Here is a 17,050-nt window from a genome sequence, read left to right on the forward strand (position 1 = left end):
CTCACTTTGACCTTTTTGGGCCTTAGACGCTGAGGTGCTCCTATTTTGTTTATTCATATTTTCAGAGGAGAGAATGTGACTCTAGACAAGTTGTTCTCAACCAGGGGTGATTTTACTCCCCAGGGGACATCTGGCAATGTATTGAGAAATTTTGGGTTGTCACATCCTAATGGCATCTCGAGGCCAGGGATGCTGCTAAACATTCTACAGGACAGCCCCCAACCACAAAGAACAATCTAGAACAAAATGTCAATAGTACCAAGGTTGAGAACCCCTTGCTCTAGATAACTATACTAAAACAATTAGTGCCATTTTTGTTCACACTTTTTGAGAACCTAATATGTGCCAGGCACTGTGTTAGGCTCCTTTCACAGACAATGTTATTTGACCCTGATAACCCTACAAGGTGAGAACTATTAGACCCTTGTGTTGAAAGCTTAACCAACACACTCAGGAACATGCAGCCAGCCAGCAGATGTCACCCCCAGGCACCCTGACTCCTCACAGTCATGATTTACTCTCTCCCAAATCTGCCTCCTCATTTACCATGCTCATCACTCACTCAGAGTTTCATTTCTGATCAGGCAGAGAAGCAAACTCCAAGCCCAAGTGGGATTTTTTGCTGGGGTGGGGATTTCTTCAGAGTTTATCTTTAGTAGGTCTACCAGATAGCATTGAACTCCATTGCCAAAGACCCTTGAAAAGAGTCACCTGAACTGACAAACACAATCCCCCTCTGCCAAGTTAGGGAAAGCTAGCTAGACTGGGACATTATCTTTTTAAAAACCTGTTTTTCTTTGCCAGTTTCAAAAAGTGAATCTTCAGGTAGATTGATGTTTAAATTCTCTGCCATATCCATCAAAAGTGGGGTTCTATGAATTCCAAATCAAAGAAAATAACAAACACAATATTTCAAGATGTCCTAGCAAGTGGGACACCCAGGAAAACATAATCTGGGGTCTTCCAGGGAAGGTAGACACTCCAGGGAGACTGTTTTCTCTGCAGAGGAAGAAGTCTGCAGTTGTCGATGAAACAGCTGAAATTTATTGAGCACCAACCGAGTGCTGGGCGCTGGGTACTGGATATATAGCAGCAGTCCCAAGACGGCCTCTAAGACTACAGGTTCATTGTATAAGGGCTGCTTTTTGTTTTTTCCCCATCGGAACACAAAATCAAAGTGGAAAGGAGAGCTAGAGCACCACAAAATGAATAAGTAATACACACATAACTGCAGAAGCAACAGCGAAAACCCAAGGAGTGCTCACCGTGTTAGACATAATCTGTTTCACGTGTTGGGTCATTTGATCTCACGAGTACATTGTGAGACTGAGCCAAATGTTCTTCCCATTTGCATAGGTGAGGAAATGGAAGCACCATTTTCACAAAAAGGTGAGTTGTTAAGTTGGGTGAGATTATTCCTCAGGCTCAAGAAAGCACTCTTCATCCTGCCTGTAGTTAGTGTCACAAACCCAGCAGAGGTGAACGAGCACGAACCCCTCTTTCTGTTCCGATGAGTGACGTTAGCTTGGAATCTAGCACGTCTCTTGCGAACCAAGTAAGCTGCTGTGATTCTAGTCTCACTTTGCTGAGCTGAGAAATGGGAAGTTTCTTGTAGCCCTCAGAACATTCCCACTGACTGAAGGTGGATTTGGAGGGGATGGGAGCGGGAGGGGAAGGGGAAGGCACAACGTGAATCAATGACCTGCATAGATGACGATGCCAACAGCCACCTCGGTGTTTCTGATGGTGCAGCCTCGAAGCAGAAGACTCTCACTGCCAAAGCCAGTCCTCGTCTGGTCAGGATGCTCCCTGGGGATGAAGAAATACCGGGAGCGGTTAGGTGGCCTCTTCACGCTGTCACTGGTTGCATCACAGAATTAGAAGTGGTGAGTGAACACGATCCCTCTCCTCCCTCTTTTTCAGAAGTGTAATGGGCATTATTAACTCGGCATCTGGTCTCCAGGTTCAAGAACAACCTTCATTGCTCCTGGGAGGCCTGGTGGGGGCTGGACCTTTAAAAGGAATTATCCATCCCTACGGAAATCATTTAGCCACCTCAAAGTCAGAGCTCTGCTGAAAAAGCATTGGCTTCAGTTTTCTCACTCAGAATGGTTTAGTGTGGGGAAGTGGCTTCTGGCCCTACAAAGACGGTGCTGTGTTGCCTCAGGCAGCGTTCCCATGCTCACTCTCACCTGGCCGCGGGGACCAGACCGCAGAGTCCGACTGTGCAGGTCTGCGGAAGCCACCAGACTGTGCCCCCCTCACACTGTGAGATGGCAAGGCTCCTCTTTTTGGGAGCTACATCTCTGACTTGCTCTCTCCTGTACCACCCTCCTCTTGCTCCATCTCTCGTGAAATAAACAGACCTCACAGGAGGGGACGGTAGCCTTCTGTGCCATGGGTGGGAGGCAGCTCCTGAAAGCCAAGTAGTTTTTTCCCTGCTCTAGCCTCAGGGGCATTTGCAGTTTTCCACCTCACACCAGAAACTTCTGAGGCCAACCACCACCAGTTATTACCTGGGGTCTGGCCCTTACTGGATGCTGATGCCCTTCCTTTGGTATATTTGGGACATTTAAATTTAAATATAACTTCCCGAAAGCATTAGGGAGAACGAAAAGAATAACAATCTGAACCCTTAGGGCTTTTCTCTTTTTAGTTCTTCAATACTTCATTTTTCTAGGTCTGGTGATAATTGTTTTCCATTCACAAACTCAGTTAATCATCATGACAAGCTTGGGAAACAGGTTATGTTACCTACCCACTTTATGGACATGGAAACTGAGGCAAGTTCATAGAGCTGGGAAATGGCAGAATGGGGATTCGAGCCCACAAAGTCTGGCCCCAGAAGCTATTCTGCCATTCAATATGCCTTTTCATACCAATTATTCCTTACTGTGGTTATAAACTAAGTTTACTTGTATCATTTTATTTGACTCTTCCTACTCCTGGGAAGTTAGAAGGGTGATTATCCTTCTCATGAAAAAGAGGAAGCCCAGAGAGGGTGAGAGATTTTTCTGAGGCCGCACACCTAATACATGGGAAATCCTAGGACTCGGGGACTCAGGCCACAGACAGCAGCCGTCATGCGGTTTCACACAAGGGTTCCCAAAATAGTGCCCCATTAACTTGCACTGAATCAGAGTCCTTTCCATTTGCAATTCTTTTGACTCTAACAAGAGAATGTCTGCCAGCTGACTTGGATGAACCAAATCCACCAGCCTCGGGCACAAGGGATGGCCTCTTTGCTGGGGCAGGTGGCAAGTTCTACCTGAACAGATGTCTGCAACGAATGCTCCTCTTTGCCAGGAGCTTGGGCCCTGCGCTGCCTGTCTCTGTCTGTGCTGTCGTGCATTTTAAAATAATTTGTGTTTAAAACCCGCTATTTATCTTGTATTGTTCTTTTTTTTTTTTTTTTAAAGATTTGATTTATTCATTTGACAGAGAGAGACAGCCAGCGAGAGAGGGAACACAAGCAGGGGGAGTGGGAGAGGAAGAAGCAGGCTCCCAGTGGAGGAGCCTGATGTGGGACTCGATCCCAGAATGCTGGGATCACGCCCTGAGCCGAAGGCAGACACTTAATGACTGTGGCACCCAGGCGCCCCTATCTTGTATTGTTCTTATCCTTTCTCCTCTCATATTGCTCCTCGGGACATCGCATACAGGCCAGAGAAAATGTGGGTGGAGAGAAAGCACAGACGTCTGCCTTCCAAGACTACTTATGCCTTATTCCAGACCGGACTGGGCAAGAAGTGCCTTACCAAGCTGAGCTCTGTTCTGCACAACTGCAAAACATACCGGGGCTCAAGTGGAGACCTGGATTCAAGCCCTGGTATTGTCTGGTACCTACTGTACACCTTTGGGTCTATCTGGAAAGTCTTAGATCATCTGGAAAATGGGGATAACAGTCACGTCCCCATCTGGAAAATGGGGATCCTAACAGTCAGATAGAGATGATGTTCCGTTAAGTACTCTAGAAACTGTGAAAGCGCTGAATGAGGGCATGTTTCTCATTGTTACCATCACTCTTTTTTGGTCTGTCTTTGCATTAAGACCAGTGGTCTGACGTGGGAGCAGAATTACAGCCAAATTCTCAGGCCAAGCTAAAGCTGAGGCGTACGAGTGACACTGCTGACTAGAGCTCAGCCACCAGCCAACTGTGCGCCAGGTGCTGTGCTACGGGCTCTGCATGGGGTAAACTACTTAATTCGTAGAAAACACAAGGCCCACGATGTGGACCTTGTAATCTTTGTTTTACAGGTATGAAAACCAGGGACCAGAGAGGTTAATGAATTTCCTCAAGGTCACACAGCTTGTAAGTGATAAAACTTGATTTCAAACCCAGGTCTGTCAAACTCAAAAGTCCCTGTTCTTACCTGCAACACCGACCTCAGTGAAATCTTGCCTTTCCTGAATCAGAGTGTGGTCATGATTTTGATGTTATTTCACCAGAGGTTTTAAAAAAAAATTAGTAAATTTAACCCTACAAGATAATTAACTGCCACTCTGGCAAAAAAAAAAAAAAAAAAAAAAAAAAAAAAAAAAAAAAAAAGAGAGAGAGAGAAGAGAGAGAAAAAGAATAGGAAAATTTTCCTTCCCAAAGTTATTAGGTTTCCTTAGCATTTCTTTATGGTAAAAAGAAAGACACATCCTCAAGACCCGGACGCTTATCCCTTCGGCCATTTCCAGCAAAGATGGGTCTCGCTGCGGGGGGAAATAGTTAACAGCAGTGCAGGGGCATTATACGTACTTACATATAACCCTTAAACTTGTTGAGGTGGTTGTTGGGTTTCTCACACACGATGGTGTTGCAGAAGCCTTCGGGTTCAAACTGTACGTCCTGTGAGGGAGAGAACACCAGGCGGTCATTAAGTCAGAGGGATCTAGTTTTCATAGGATCCCTAGGGGAGAGCTCATCCCTGTTAGAACCATCGCAACCAAGGCAATCCCTGCTTTGTCACATCGTGATAGCTGTAAAATGTTAGAAGAGAAGTGAAATCCTCCTTAAGAAGGAGGGAGCAGATGCACTGAAAATGCTGGAAAGTTGGAGGCACGGCAGAGGGAGGCCCCTGCCCTGCCCACAGCTCTCCGGCGGGCCTGGGTTTGAGTTTCCAGACCAGCGCCACCCAACAGAACCTATAGCAACGAGGGAAGTGTTCTGAGTCTGCGTGTCCAGTATGGAAGCTCCTCAGCGCCCGTGGCTGTTGAAATGTGGAAGTACGACCGAGAAGCTGGTTTTTAAATTTTATTTAATTTTAATTAAAGTTAAATAGCTACATGTGGCAAGTGGCTCCCACGTTGGGCAGCACAGACATAATCAAAAAGAGATTATAAATCACACCACCTAGAGGTAACTAGAATTACTATTCTTGTGTATATAATACTTCTAGGGTTTAAAAAATAATATATATATATATATACAATTTTAAAAATATACAAACATATACATGTATGTATGTGCACACATACATTTATGTATTTCAAAAAATGAGATGGTGTTCATATAAATTGGAAATTTTTACATCTTAAATTTTTTATACATCTTTATTAACACCGACACAGAAACCTACTGTATGAATGCCATAGTCATTTCCCCATTTCACTACAGTATGTTTATATCGTCTCAATTTGTTTCTGTATTATGAACATGCTGTGGAAATTGTAGCTCATAAAACACAATAAACAGCATGTATTTATTCGTTTCTGCCAGATGCTGTGATGAGACTTCATATATATTATTTATTTTTAAGCTTACAATTAATCTATGAAGTAGAAATACCAATTATCCCCTCTTTAGGGATGGAAAAACCATGGCTCAGAAGGGTAGACAGGCTGCCCATGGCCCCTCCAGGACCGGAATTTGAATCCAAGTCTGACTGGAGGGCCCCTGTCCTTCACTTGCACGGCACACTGCCCCCCAGCGAACATTCCTGCAGCGAAGTACTTCAGGCCCATGCTTGCCTTTTTCTCCATGATTTCTCTTTCGCTGGGTATCTAGGTGGATAAAATCTTATAGTCCAATGGGGGAGGGGCACAACTGGAGGCGGGGAGAACTTGCTTTCTACTCACATGGGCTAATGTTCCTTCTACCTCTTGAGCCTCAGTTTCCCATCTGTAGAATGGGGCTAACTCCACCTTCCCTGTCCATCTCATTTGTGCCCCAGAAGACAGAACCCATGAGGACAGTTTTAGCAGATGTAACATGTCATGCAGTAGAAGGAAGGAGAGCTAAAGGGGGTGAGAGATGGTGTCCTGGGTAGAGCTTTTAGCATGGGGACTGAATTTATCGCTCAAAGTTTCAAGGTACAGCTGTTCAAAGGGGCAAATTGATTAGAAGAAATGATAGCATTTTCTGGCTTCGTATAAATATACTGTCCGTTGGATCTGTGGGGGCGCCAACATAAATAAACTCTCCACTCACTTGAAATAAATTACCCGTCCAGGAGTTTCTAAAAATATGGCCCTTTTCTCTCCAGGTATCGATTCTTTCAGGGACAAACACTTGCCGAGTCCTGAGATGATGACAAATCACGCTGTAATTTGTCAGCTGCTTTCACGCCCCTGATTAAGCCGTGTGCTTCACTCAGATCCATACCACTCAGCTCATTGCAGGCTTTCTAGACCCAAGCTCATTTCAGGTATGAGTGGCAGCGGGTCTCAGAGCTAATGATCCTGCCTCAGTGCGTCCCGAGTGTCTGTTCAATCACACCTGGCAGACGCCGGCAATGTGAGGTTGGCCCCTCTTGTCCCTGTGCTGGGGCTTCCCAGGGACCTTCTTCCTCAAGTGTCCCTTGTTCTTGTTTTCTTCTGGGCACTGGCCTGGGGTCCTCTGTCCGTCTCCCTCTCTTCCTGGGGAGGTGACTTCACCCTTTCTAGCTACCTGTCCCCAGGGCTCCTTACTTCCCTCCCCAAAATGCGCTGGAAAGAGGGTCTTGCTATCTTCAAAGATAAACTCTCCGGATTGCTTGCTTTGAGGGACTTGCTGTAGCCACTCCAGGAGCTGCTAGGGAAGCCCAAGGACACGAGGGCATGGGGGGAATGCCACACCCTCTAAGGTCCTTATTTTAGCCTTGTTAGGGAGTTTCTGGTTCCCTTCTGATTCATAACAGCACAGATTTTCTTAGCTTGTGGACGAAGCCCACCTAACCAACATTTCTTTCTGACTCAGCCCTTTACCTAAAAAAACCCACTAATAAGCAAAAAAGGCCAGGGAGCCATCAGGGTCCTCCTGGAAAAGAGAGCCCCTTCCCAGAGAGGAGTGTGTGTGTGTGTGTGTGTGTGTGTGTGTGTATTTAAATTTTTTAAGCATTTAAGAGTTTTTTTGCCACCTCCTCTATGAAGCCCACCCAAATCCCCACAGACTGTTTCACCCCAGCCAATGAGAATTTGTCCTTTCTACATGCTTCCACACCACACTGCTTATGCCTCCATTAACACTTAGGAATCTGTGCTTCTTCTACCTGACTGCCGGCTTCCTGCAGGACATCTCCCATAATACCTTGCGGCAACAGGCACACCCTCAAGATTTGTTGAGAGATTAGTCCCGGAGAGGGTGATGTGAGGAACGTTTATAATGAAAGGTGACGGATGAGGAGATGAAGGAAGACCTCTCTGTAAAGACTGCCCAAAGCAATTAGGAAAAGCCCCAGGGAACAAATCTTAACTTTGATTCATGGGAATAGGACTGCTTCTTGTAAGGAAATTCTTTGGCTCAACTTAAAAAAAAGTAGTAAAGAACTAGATCCCAACATTCCAATGTGGGCCAGACTAGTTTCTCATTCATTCATTCATTCATTCATTCATTCATTCATTCATATATTCAAACATTTATTGAATACCCATAATATGTGAGCCATGGGGGAAGTGAGAGAGAATCAGAAAGAAGGGAGAGGTTTTTGACACATATCAATTATTGCAGTCATAAAACAACTCAAAGTTCCTAGTTTAGTCCAGGTACGTCAATGTCAGTATCTATGAAAGCAAAGGAAAGTGGGCCAAGTGCTAGTGTGTAATGACTCTCTGGGGTTAAGATATCCTCACTGACCTATGGCCCAGAACCAACAAGCTGCATCCTCGAGGGCCACCGGGAAGGCCAAGGTTTAGCAAACACACTGAAATATGTTCCAGTAACAAGAACGGGCCATTTCCCCTGCACTAGCCTCAACTTTTACTTTTCTAGGCCTATTTACCACTATTCTTCATAAATGAATTTCAAGTTGATTAATAAATATGATTACATAATTGTATGAATGATGTTTTGAAATTATTTGTAGTGGGCAGCTGTTTTCTGGCTACCCACCTTCCAATCTACTCCCTTTTCATTAACAACCTTCGGCTTCCTTTTGGGAAATTACCTCTCCTCCGTGGTTTGTAATCTTGATGGAGCTCTGGGTCAAGATGCCCTGCCCACTAGACGCTCCCACTGTGGGACTTTGACTTGAGTGGAATGACTCAAGGAAGAAAAAACAAACGAGATCATTAAGTAATTGCTGCTCCCAATACTCCGCCACTGCACTGAAGCTTCCTGGTTCTTGTTTCTGAGCCTGGGTTTTCAGCTTTCCTTTGATTCTGTGAGCCACGCTGTGTGCTTCTTCCCCTCCACCCCATCTGCCCCTGCATTTTTGTAAGGATGCTATTTTGCTTAAGTTAGCCAGAATCATTTCTGCTTCTTGCAAATAAAGAAGTCTAATCAAAACAGTGGCCTATTCAGTCCCGTGGGTATACCTTGGCCTTTAAAAAAATAATGATTTTTATTTATTTGGTAAAATTACAGTTCAAGAAATGCTGTCCTTTATTGATCTGATTTTATTCAATCTTCCCAGCTCTCCTGTGAAGTGTTCAGGGCAAGTTAGCCCCATTTTATTGGGGAGAAAATTGAGTGTTTCTTATACTAAGCAGCTTGCCCAAGATTACACAGCTCATGAGCACCCAAGTTTGTCTGATTCTAAAGGTTATACGTGGTCTTTGCTTGGCATAAACATTTAATGCTATCTTCCCACAGAAAAAACCCTCTTGGCCTTTTTCATGCTTTCTTTGCAGGTTTTCTGTATTGATAACTCCCTTAAACTTTTATTGCCAAGCTCAAGTGTCGGACCTCTTAAGGACGCATGTGTCCACCACAGACGGTAGCAATCTCTCCTTCCTCGGGACAGACACTTCTTAATATCCATGGAACTTGATCTTATGCTTGTAATTGCCAATTACCAAGCTTTTCCATAAGCCAATTGGTAGATTAGACATTGCAACTTGCTATAAATCCCAAATGTAGCAAGATGCTATCCACAGACAGCATAAAAAGAAGTCTCACACACAGTTTTCTATTTCTTTCTTTTTCTAAAAAAAAAGATTTTACTTATTTATTTAAGAGAGAGCATGAAAAAGGGGGAGGGGCAGAGTGAGAGGAAGAAGTAGACTCTCACTGAGCAAGAAGCCTGATGAAGGGCTTGATCCAGGACCCTGGGATCATGACCTGAGCTGAAGGCAGACGCTTAACTGACTGAGCCACCCAGGCACCCCAGTTTTCTAATTTCTTTAGGAGTTCTTGAGATCAGTAAATTATATATCCAAATTCATAGTACCTTTTTGTTTTATTTTCTTAAATAATGGACACTGAAAGGACAATTGCTTTCAGGTCCAAGGGCTTGGGAGTGGTGAGGTTATCAAAGATTTTTTGATAGTCACAAAGGGTCTTAATGTTTTTTATTTATTTTTTTTAAAAGATTTTATTTATTTATTTGTCAGGGAAAGAGAGAGAGAGAGAACAAGCAGGGGGAGCAGCAGAGGTAGAGGGAGAAGCAGACTCCCCTGCTGAGCAGGGAGCCCAATGTGGGGCCCGATCGCAGGACCCTGGGATCATGACCTGGGCTGAAGACAGATGGTTAACTGACTGAGCCATCCAGGCACCCCACAAAGGGTCTTTAAATTAAAAAAAAAAAAAAAAAGGTACCTATAGTCTTAAGTTCTTAGAGGATGGAAGTATGTTTTAGATCACCTTGAAACCCCTCCATAGCCATTAGGAAATATTCAAGAAAGATTCTGTTAATTGAAGAGAGAGAGAAATCAGCTAAACTCTTTCCTTAAACACGGAATGCACTTATTTTTCACTTTGAGCCTGTGAAAAAGAAGATTTGAACAGGGGATTGCCAAGCTTCTCTGCAGCTCTCCGTTTGCACATGACCCTCAGGCTAGAGGGCTAGAAAAACCAGCCCATACCAGGGAGAGGAGAACTCGCTCATCAAGTAGGCGGAGCAAGGAGGTTTCAGGAGACACAGACCACACCCCCCCCAGGTGGCTACACAGGCGATATACTGAGTGCAACCTTAGGAGGACACTATTTAAAGTTTTTTTTTTTTTTTTTCCAAAGCTTATTCATTTGGATAATGTTAGAATAAAATGTTCTTCATGCCCTGGCTGCTGAGCCAGGTGACTAAAGTTTCCTTCCTGGCATACAAATTAAACAACCCTCTGACTTCTGAGAATTCCATCTGAAAACTAATGACAGTTACCAGCATTCGATAACCTTTCAGCTCACGGTCAGTCGGAGTTCTTTTCAAGATAACCAGCAACAGAATGACTGGCAGTTACTTTCCTTTCGGACTCCGGGTGAGGAGATGGTCTGCATATGCAATCACCCTGGGTCTCCCTGCCTGCCCAAGAGATTCCCACTAGAGCACACAGATTGGGCTGCAGGGCTGTGGGCAGGAGAGTCTAAGGATTCCTTACAGTCTCGTGTGGACTTTATTCAAGGGGACAGATATTCTGATTCTTATTCAGGGCTAGGACTAAATTTAATCTTGAAATTGTGCTATGACATTTTCTAACCCCTAAGACAGGGGTTGGGCGTGCCAAGCAAATACTGGAAAAGGAATGACTTCTTCTGTCATTCTTAGAAGCAACCAATTACTAATTATTTGTGGGATTTTTGTTAATAATTGTCTTTGTGATTCACTGTTAGAATATATATCCTGTACGTCTCCTGTTTAAACCTGACCCCCCAGTGTACACCATGGCACCTGACACAGACGACATACTCAATCTGTGTTTGGTGAATGAATGAGTGACTGCACGATGCCTGAAATACGGACAGCTGCCCCCAAATGGACAGCGGTGTCTTCACAGACTGTTGTACAGACATTTTCTGAACACATTTTTCTAGCTGTGGATAACTGAGACAGAAGAAAATGACATGAGAGCCAATGTTTTATACTGCATGTTCTTGGCAAAAGAAGTCACAGAGAGGAGAGTATGCATTTCAACTTGAGAAACGTTTTATTCAGTTCTTCACAAAAGATAATGATCGTAATGTGTCACCCCTGATTAACAACAACAAAATGACCTAGCACAGTATCTGGCAATAAAAGAATGTCATCGGGTATTGTTTGGATAAGTGAATTTATTGAATGAATTACGGTGAGGTAGACACAATGGTTGAGTGACAAGAGTGGTCTATGCGAGCACAGAGGAAGGAGTGATTCACTCTGGGTATATTGCAGAGGGTGTTGTGTAGGCAGAGATAGGGCAGACAGAGAAGTTAGGTGTATATAGCCCTGATGCATTATATATATATATAATATACACACACACACAATAATATATAAATATATATAAATACATACATATTTAATATATTATATATAATATATAGTATATACATATATAATATACAGTATATATATAAATACATATTTAATATATTATATATAATATATAGTATATACATATATATGCTATATATTATATATGTGTATATATATGTATATATAATATATGCTATATATGTATATACTATATATATGTATGTACTATATATTATATATATATACACGTATTATCTATACACACATATTATATATATACACACACACATACACATACATACACACACATATATATATATATAATGGACATTTATTGCTGAGCTGCTCAGAACTCTCCTGCTCCATAGGCCAATTTCTTTTAAATAATAATATATTTTATATATTTTTTAAATATTTTTTATATTTTTATATTTTTATATTATATTATAATTTTAATATAACGTATTATAACATTATTATAACATATTATAATTTTATTATATTATGTTAGCCACCACAGTACATCCCTGGTTTTTGATGTAAAGTTCCATGATTCATTAGTTCATAGGCCAATTTCAACCATAAAGTCGAAGTAGAAAATGCCAATCTCAGAATCCTTTCCCTCTGGCCAGAGTTAATTGGTCTAAGGGTGGGTGCACAATACCAGCTAGGCCAATCAGTCTCTGTCTTTGGGATGCCTTTCAATCTAGACATCAGGAAAGGTTCCCAATCCTTCTCTGGAGGTGAAGCTATGAGTATAGGTCTATTCGTGAGAGATGAAAGCCAAACACAGACAGAAACACAGACAAGAAATGAACATTGCACTGATGGATTCTAAATTTCTGGTTGACACTACCCTAAGGCCCAATTCACCTTATTTTCTTTCAGTAAATTCTCTTTCTGTCTAAGCTACTTTGAATCAGAGTTCAGTCACATACAGCGAAGAGTCTTGCCTAATCCTTATACTAGACTGGTATGGTTCTCCTTTGAGAGATCAAATATTTCCCACGCGGGCCTGAAATACCCCCAGTTATCCCTGGTGGTTATGACTATGAAGGCCACTATTCAAATGTAAATATGTTATCATGGTGTATGGAGATAGTGGGAAGGAGGAAAACCTGAAGACATCATCTATTAACACTTCGCATGATTCTATCTTTCACATAACCTAGTAGAGCTTCCTCATAAGGCCCTGAAGGGACAAAAACAGAAAAAGACTTTTTAATAGAAGTTTGCAAATAGTATTAAACACTGGGAAAGGGAGAGGATCTCCCATGTTTGTGTGTGTTTGTGTGTGCACACGCTCATGCCCTAGAACAACTCTGGAGGAGAGGGTCACCAAAAAGAGGTCAGAGGGCTACCAAAAATAAAAGTAAGTTTTTTGTAGGGTTATTTCCATCATGGTTTAATTATTACTATTGCAAATAATTATAACCAAAACTTGTATAGTTGCAGCATTTTCATATTTGTGAAAATTATATTTATTTGAGAAATATACATGTAAAGAGATCTCAGAGTCACTTTAACAATGGGAAAAATAATCTTGTACATCCGAATTGATTTCCAGTTTTGGTGTAACACTGCATTAGTGGGGTAATCTTTGACAAGATTTAATCTTCCTGAAATTGTTTCCCATCTTAAAAATGTTACTATTTCCTTCCTTTTCTACTTCCAAGGATTGCTGTGTCAAATATCAAAGGGGGCTGTGTAGTAAAGTAGGCTGTGTAGTACAGTTGCTAAGGACTTTGCCTAATGTGAGAGAAGGGTTCACATATTTCATATTGATGAGGTTGTGTAAAGACCTCTAATCCCGAATTTCAAGTATCAGCATAAATCTCGATGTATTTAATCTTTAAAAGGTCCTACTTGTGTCCATTTAAACGGCACAGAGATAATGATCAATCCAATAGCAATATGTACCTCCAATACATACTTATTGTGATTTTTTTTTTTTTAAAGATTTTATTTATTCATTCGACAGAGATAGAGACAGCCAGCGAGAGAGGGAACACAAGCAGGGGGAGTGGGAGAGGAAGAAGCAGGCTCCCAGCTGAGGAGCCTGATGTGGGGCTCGATCCCACAACGCCGGGATCACGCCCTGAGCCAAAGGCAGACGCTTAATCGCTGTGCCACCCAGGCGCCCCACTTATTGTGATTTCTAAACACTCTTTTCCATTGAAAGGGACTAGATCTATTGAAGACTATGGAGGTCATGAAAAAGAGCTCAGGAGCCAATATGAAGAAGGTCCCACTGGCTAAAAATGGGGCAATCAATAAAGATAACAACCGTACTGATTTGACACACATCAAATCTGTTTAAATCCATCAGTGCATATTGACACTAAAAAAGACAAACTCATTGGTCACCTTTGCAGGATGGTAGGGAACCAATTCATGCAACAGTGACATATACACTCCCAAACACAAACCTAACCTGAATCAGATTTAGGCACAAACTCTAACTGGCAATTTATAGAAATATAATGAACAGGAACCATGTTTAATTGACACAACTGGGAGACAATGCAATCAGCAAATCCAGACTGTAGGAAATTTTACAGGACAAACAACCTGATTTATTCAGCAACAAAAACTAAATATACAAGAAAAACAAAGAAAGAAAGCTAAATAGGGAACCTTTAGAGTAAACGAGAGTTAAGAAATTTACCTAGGTCTTTAGACTTACTTGGATTCTTACACAAACTGGAAAATATTGAACACTGACTTCAAACCTGACATCAAGATATTAATGCTAATATTTTAGGAATGACAGTGGTATAATTGCATGTTTTAAAAATCCTACCCTTGAGAGATAGATATTAAAATATCTACAGGGGAAATGTTGCAACACTGACGTTTACTTCGAAATAATTTACAGAGTGAAGAGGGTGAGGCCATAGATAAAACAAGATTGGCTATGAGTTGATTATTGAAATTGGGTGATGGGCACATTAAAAATTCATCATACTATTCTCCCTACATTTGGATATACTTGAAAATTTCCATAATAAAACATTAAAATAATTCTGCCTGAGTTTAAATCCAAGCTGAGTCCACTGCTAGCAGGGGTACTTAACTGTTCTTGCCTCATTTGTCAAATGGGGATAATCAAAGTGCCTACCTCGCAGAATTATTTATGGAGAGTAGAAAGAGATAATAGGTATAAAACACTTAGGAGAGCTGCCCATGGCACACAGTATATGTTCAATCAACTTACCTATTGATATTACTTATTATATATCATGATGTACATTTTATATTGAAGGGATACTAAAAAATATGGTGTCTGCTCAATGTTTAAGCAGTGGTCAATAGGTAGAAAGGCTATCATTCTTAAGGGAAACTTGGAATAGCTTACCAGGGGCAGGTCTCATTACAAAATCCACCAGGAAAGGGGATTTTTCTCTGGTTCTCAGGGCAGGCAGGGCTGAGAGAACAGCTACCTTTTGCTTCTTTCTAGGTGTGTCATCCCTGAACTGGAAGGGTGATAAAGGACTCCCTATCCTCCTTCAAGTCTTTTGGCAAAGTGCTCTGCTGCCTAAATACGTTCAAGTCAGTGCCCACATTCACTGTAGAGGATCTGAGCTACAGTGGTTCTTCCTAACCGAGGAAATGGCTTAAAACACCAACCATTATGGAAGGCAAGTTAGTTAAAAGGGAGAGTCAGTTAAAAATCTTTAATTCGGGCAATAAACAGATAAGCACAATTATTATATCAATCAGTGATGCCCTAGGCCAGTGCTTTCAAACTTCTGTGCATGGCAGTCACCTGGGGATCTTGTTAAACTGAAGATTCAGTTGAGTTCATGGTAGGGACGGAAATTCTGCATTTCTAACAAGCTCCCAATTGACACTGAAGAGGTTAGTCCACGTATTACACTTGCCATAGTAAGCACTTGGTTGGCACTAGGAAATGATCTGACACATAATAGGATTCAGTGATTTGGATAATAGTCAGGAATATGTTTTATCTGAAATATTAATTGGAAGAATTCATTTCTGATTCTTTGCTTTGGTATTTTCCCTCTACCAAAATAAATGGCACATCTTTTCAGGTATAAATGCCTACTACTCATCTTGGAAATCCTTTTAAGGAGAGATTTCGGGTATCAGAATGCCATCAAAGAGAAAATGGTACAATTTAATTTTCTAATAAAGTCCTCTGACCTGCTCAGCAGACCTTAGCATAAGCCTAATTTTGGATTCCTCCCCTTTCCTCAGCAATGGGATGTGGGAATAAATATTTCAAGAACAGGTCAATAATTTTGTGAATTCAAAGATCACCCAGCATGATAAAAGTCTAAGTTGAAAAAAAAAGTTGGCCTCGTGCAAGTTGAACTCTAAGAAAAGGATTTTGAAAGCAACTCTTTGGCAATCTTGAGAATGATGTACCTTGTCACAGGAGAAAGATACTTTTGAGAAGCTCTTTTATGTTTATAATTTTACTTGTACCTAGACGGGAAAGGGGAGGATGCTTTGCCTAGGTCATTCTCTGTTACTGCTCAGCTACTGTGATCATGTGTGCTCCACAATCCAGGTTAATCCCCTCCCCCCCCCCCCCCCGCAATTTCCATAGGAATGCTAAAATTATTGTGCTGAAAGTAGTTCTGAAAACTCAGGGTTAAAGAAAGTTTAAAAGGTCTGTTGACTGCAGATCTTCTCAGAGACCTTACTATGTTGATGTACATTGGACCTTCCAAAAGCGGTCTACAGGGCATAGGTTTCCTAGTCAGATTTGACCATGAACCTTGTTTTCTAAGAACTATCTCTTGAGATAAGCATTTGGCACACTCCACCTGGAGAAATGCTGATGTAGGGAGCTGGGACAAAGTTTGTCTTATTGACTCTGAATTAACAGAATATACTAATCTCTCATCATCTGCAAAATGGTAGAAATGGGTGTGGTGTACAGATGGGGTGGAGAGTTTCTGGAAATCTCTGTTAGTAAAAGCCCTTTTGGCAAGGTGAAGGTCTTATAGTCACTAGGGGTTAGAGGGAAAACTAAGAAATGCCATTAATATTTCTTATTTAAGATATCAAATTTCCTAACAGACCGTATCTGTAGGTACGTATCTCAAAACCATATCTCAGAACCTTCCTTAAGACAACGGTAAAATTTGCTACTTCTATTTCTCAGAGTTTTCATCTATAAAATGAGGGTAGCACTATCCAGCTCGTAGGTGGTTGCAAGGACTAAAAGAGACAACGTATGCAAAAGCACTGGCACATGTAAGCAGCACAGAGATGGTAGTTTTGTTCTTATTATTAAAGTGTTTTTTGTAAGTGCTTGAGGTGACACCTTCCCTTTGTTGTACAGGTCTTCGCGAAGGTGGTAGGTGGTAGGTTCATGTCAAGATCACATGGGGGAACATTTAAAAAATATGCATGCTTGACCCCTACTCAGTCCTAGTGAGCCATAATTTAGTGATAATGGGGAAGAAGGCATGTATATTTTTAAAAGTTTCTTCCTGTGGTGA

General features: G+C 41.7%; 1 protein-coding gene across 1 annotated transcript in view; it reads right to left on the reverse strand.

Annotated features, from left to right (window-relative positions):
* The window catches only part of ATP10B (ATPase phospholipid transporting 10B (putative)), a 203,820-nt gene that overhangs the window by 72,840 nt on the left and 113,930 nt on the right, over nt 1-17,050 (reverse strand). Inside the window, exons 5-6 of the mRNA XM_026510910.4 lie at nt 4,752-4,837; nt 1,703-1,809 (exon numbers count right to left, since the gene is read on the reverse strand). Coding sequence (XP_026366695.3) covers nt 1,703-1,809; nt 4,752-4,837 — 193 coding nt within the window. The remainder of the gene's footprint in view (nt 1-1,702; nt 1,810-4,751; nt 4,838-17,050) is intronic.

The sequence above is a fragment of the Ursus arctos genome, unplaced genomic scaffold (assembly GCF_023065955.2).
Source record: "Ursus arctos isolate Adak ecotype North America unplaced genomic scaffold, UrsArc2.0 scaffold_15, whole genome shotgun sequence".
NCBI lineage: Eukaryota > Metazoa > Chordata > Mammalia > Carnivora > Ursidae > Ursus > Ursus arctos.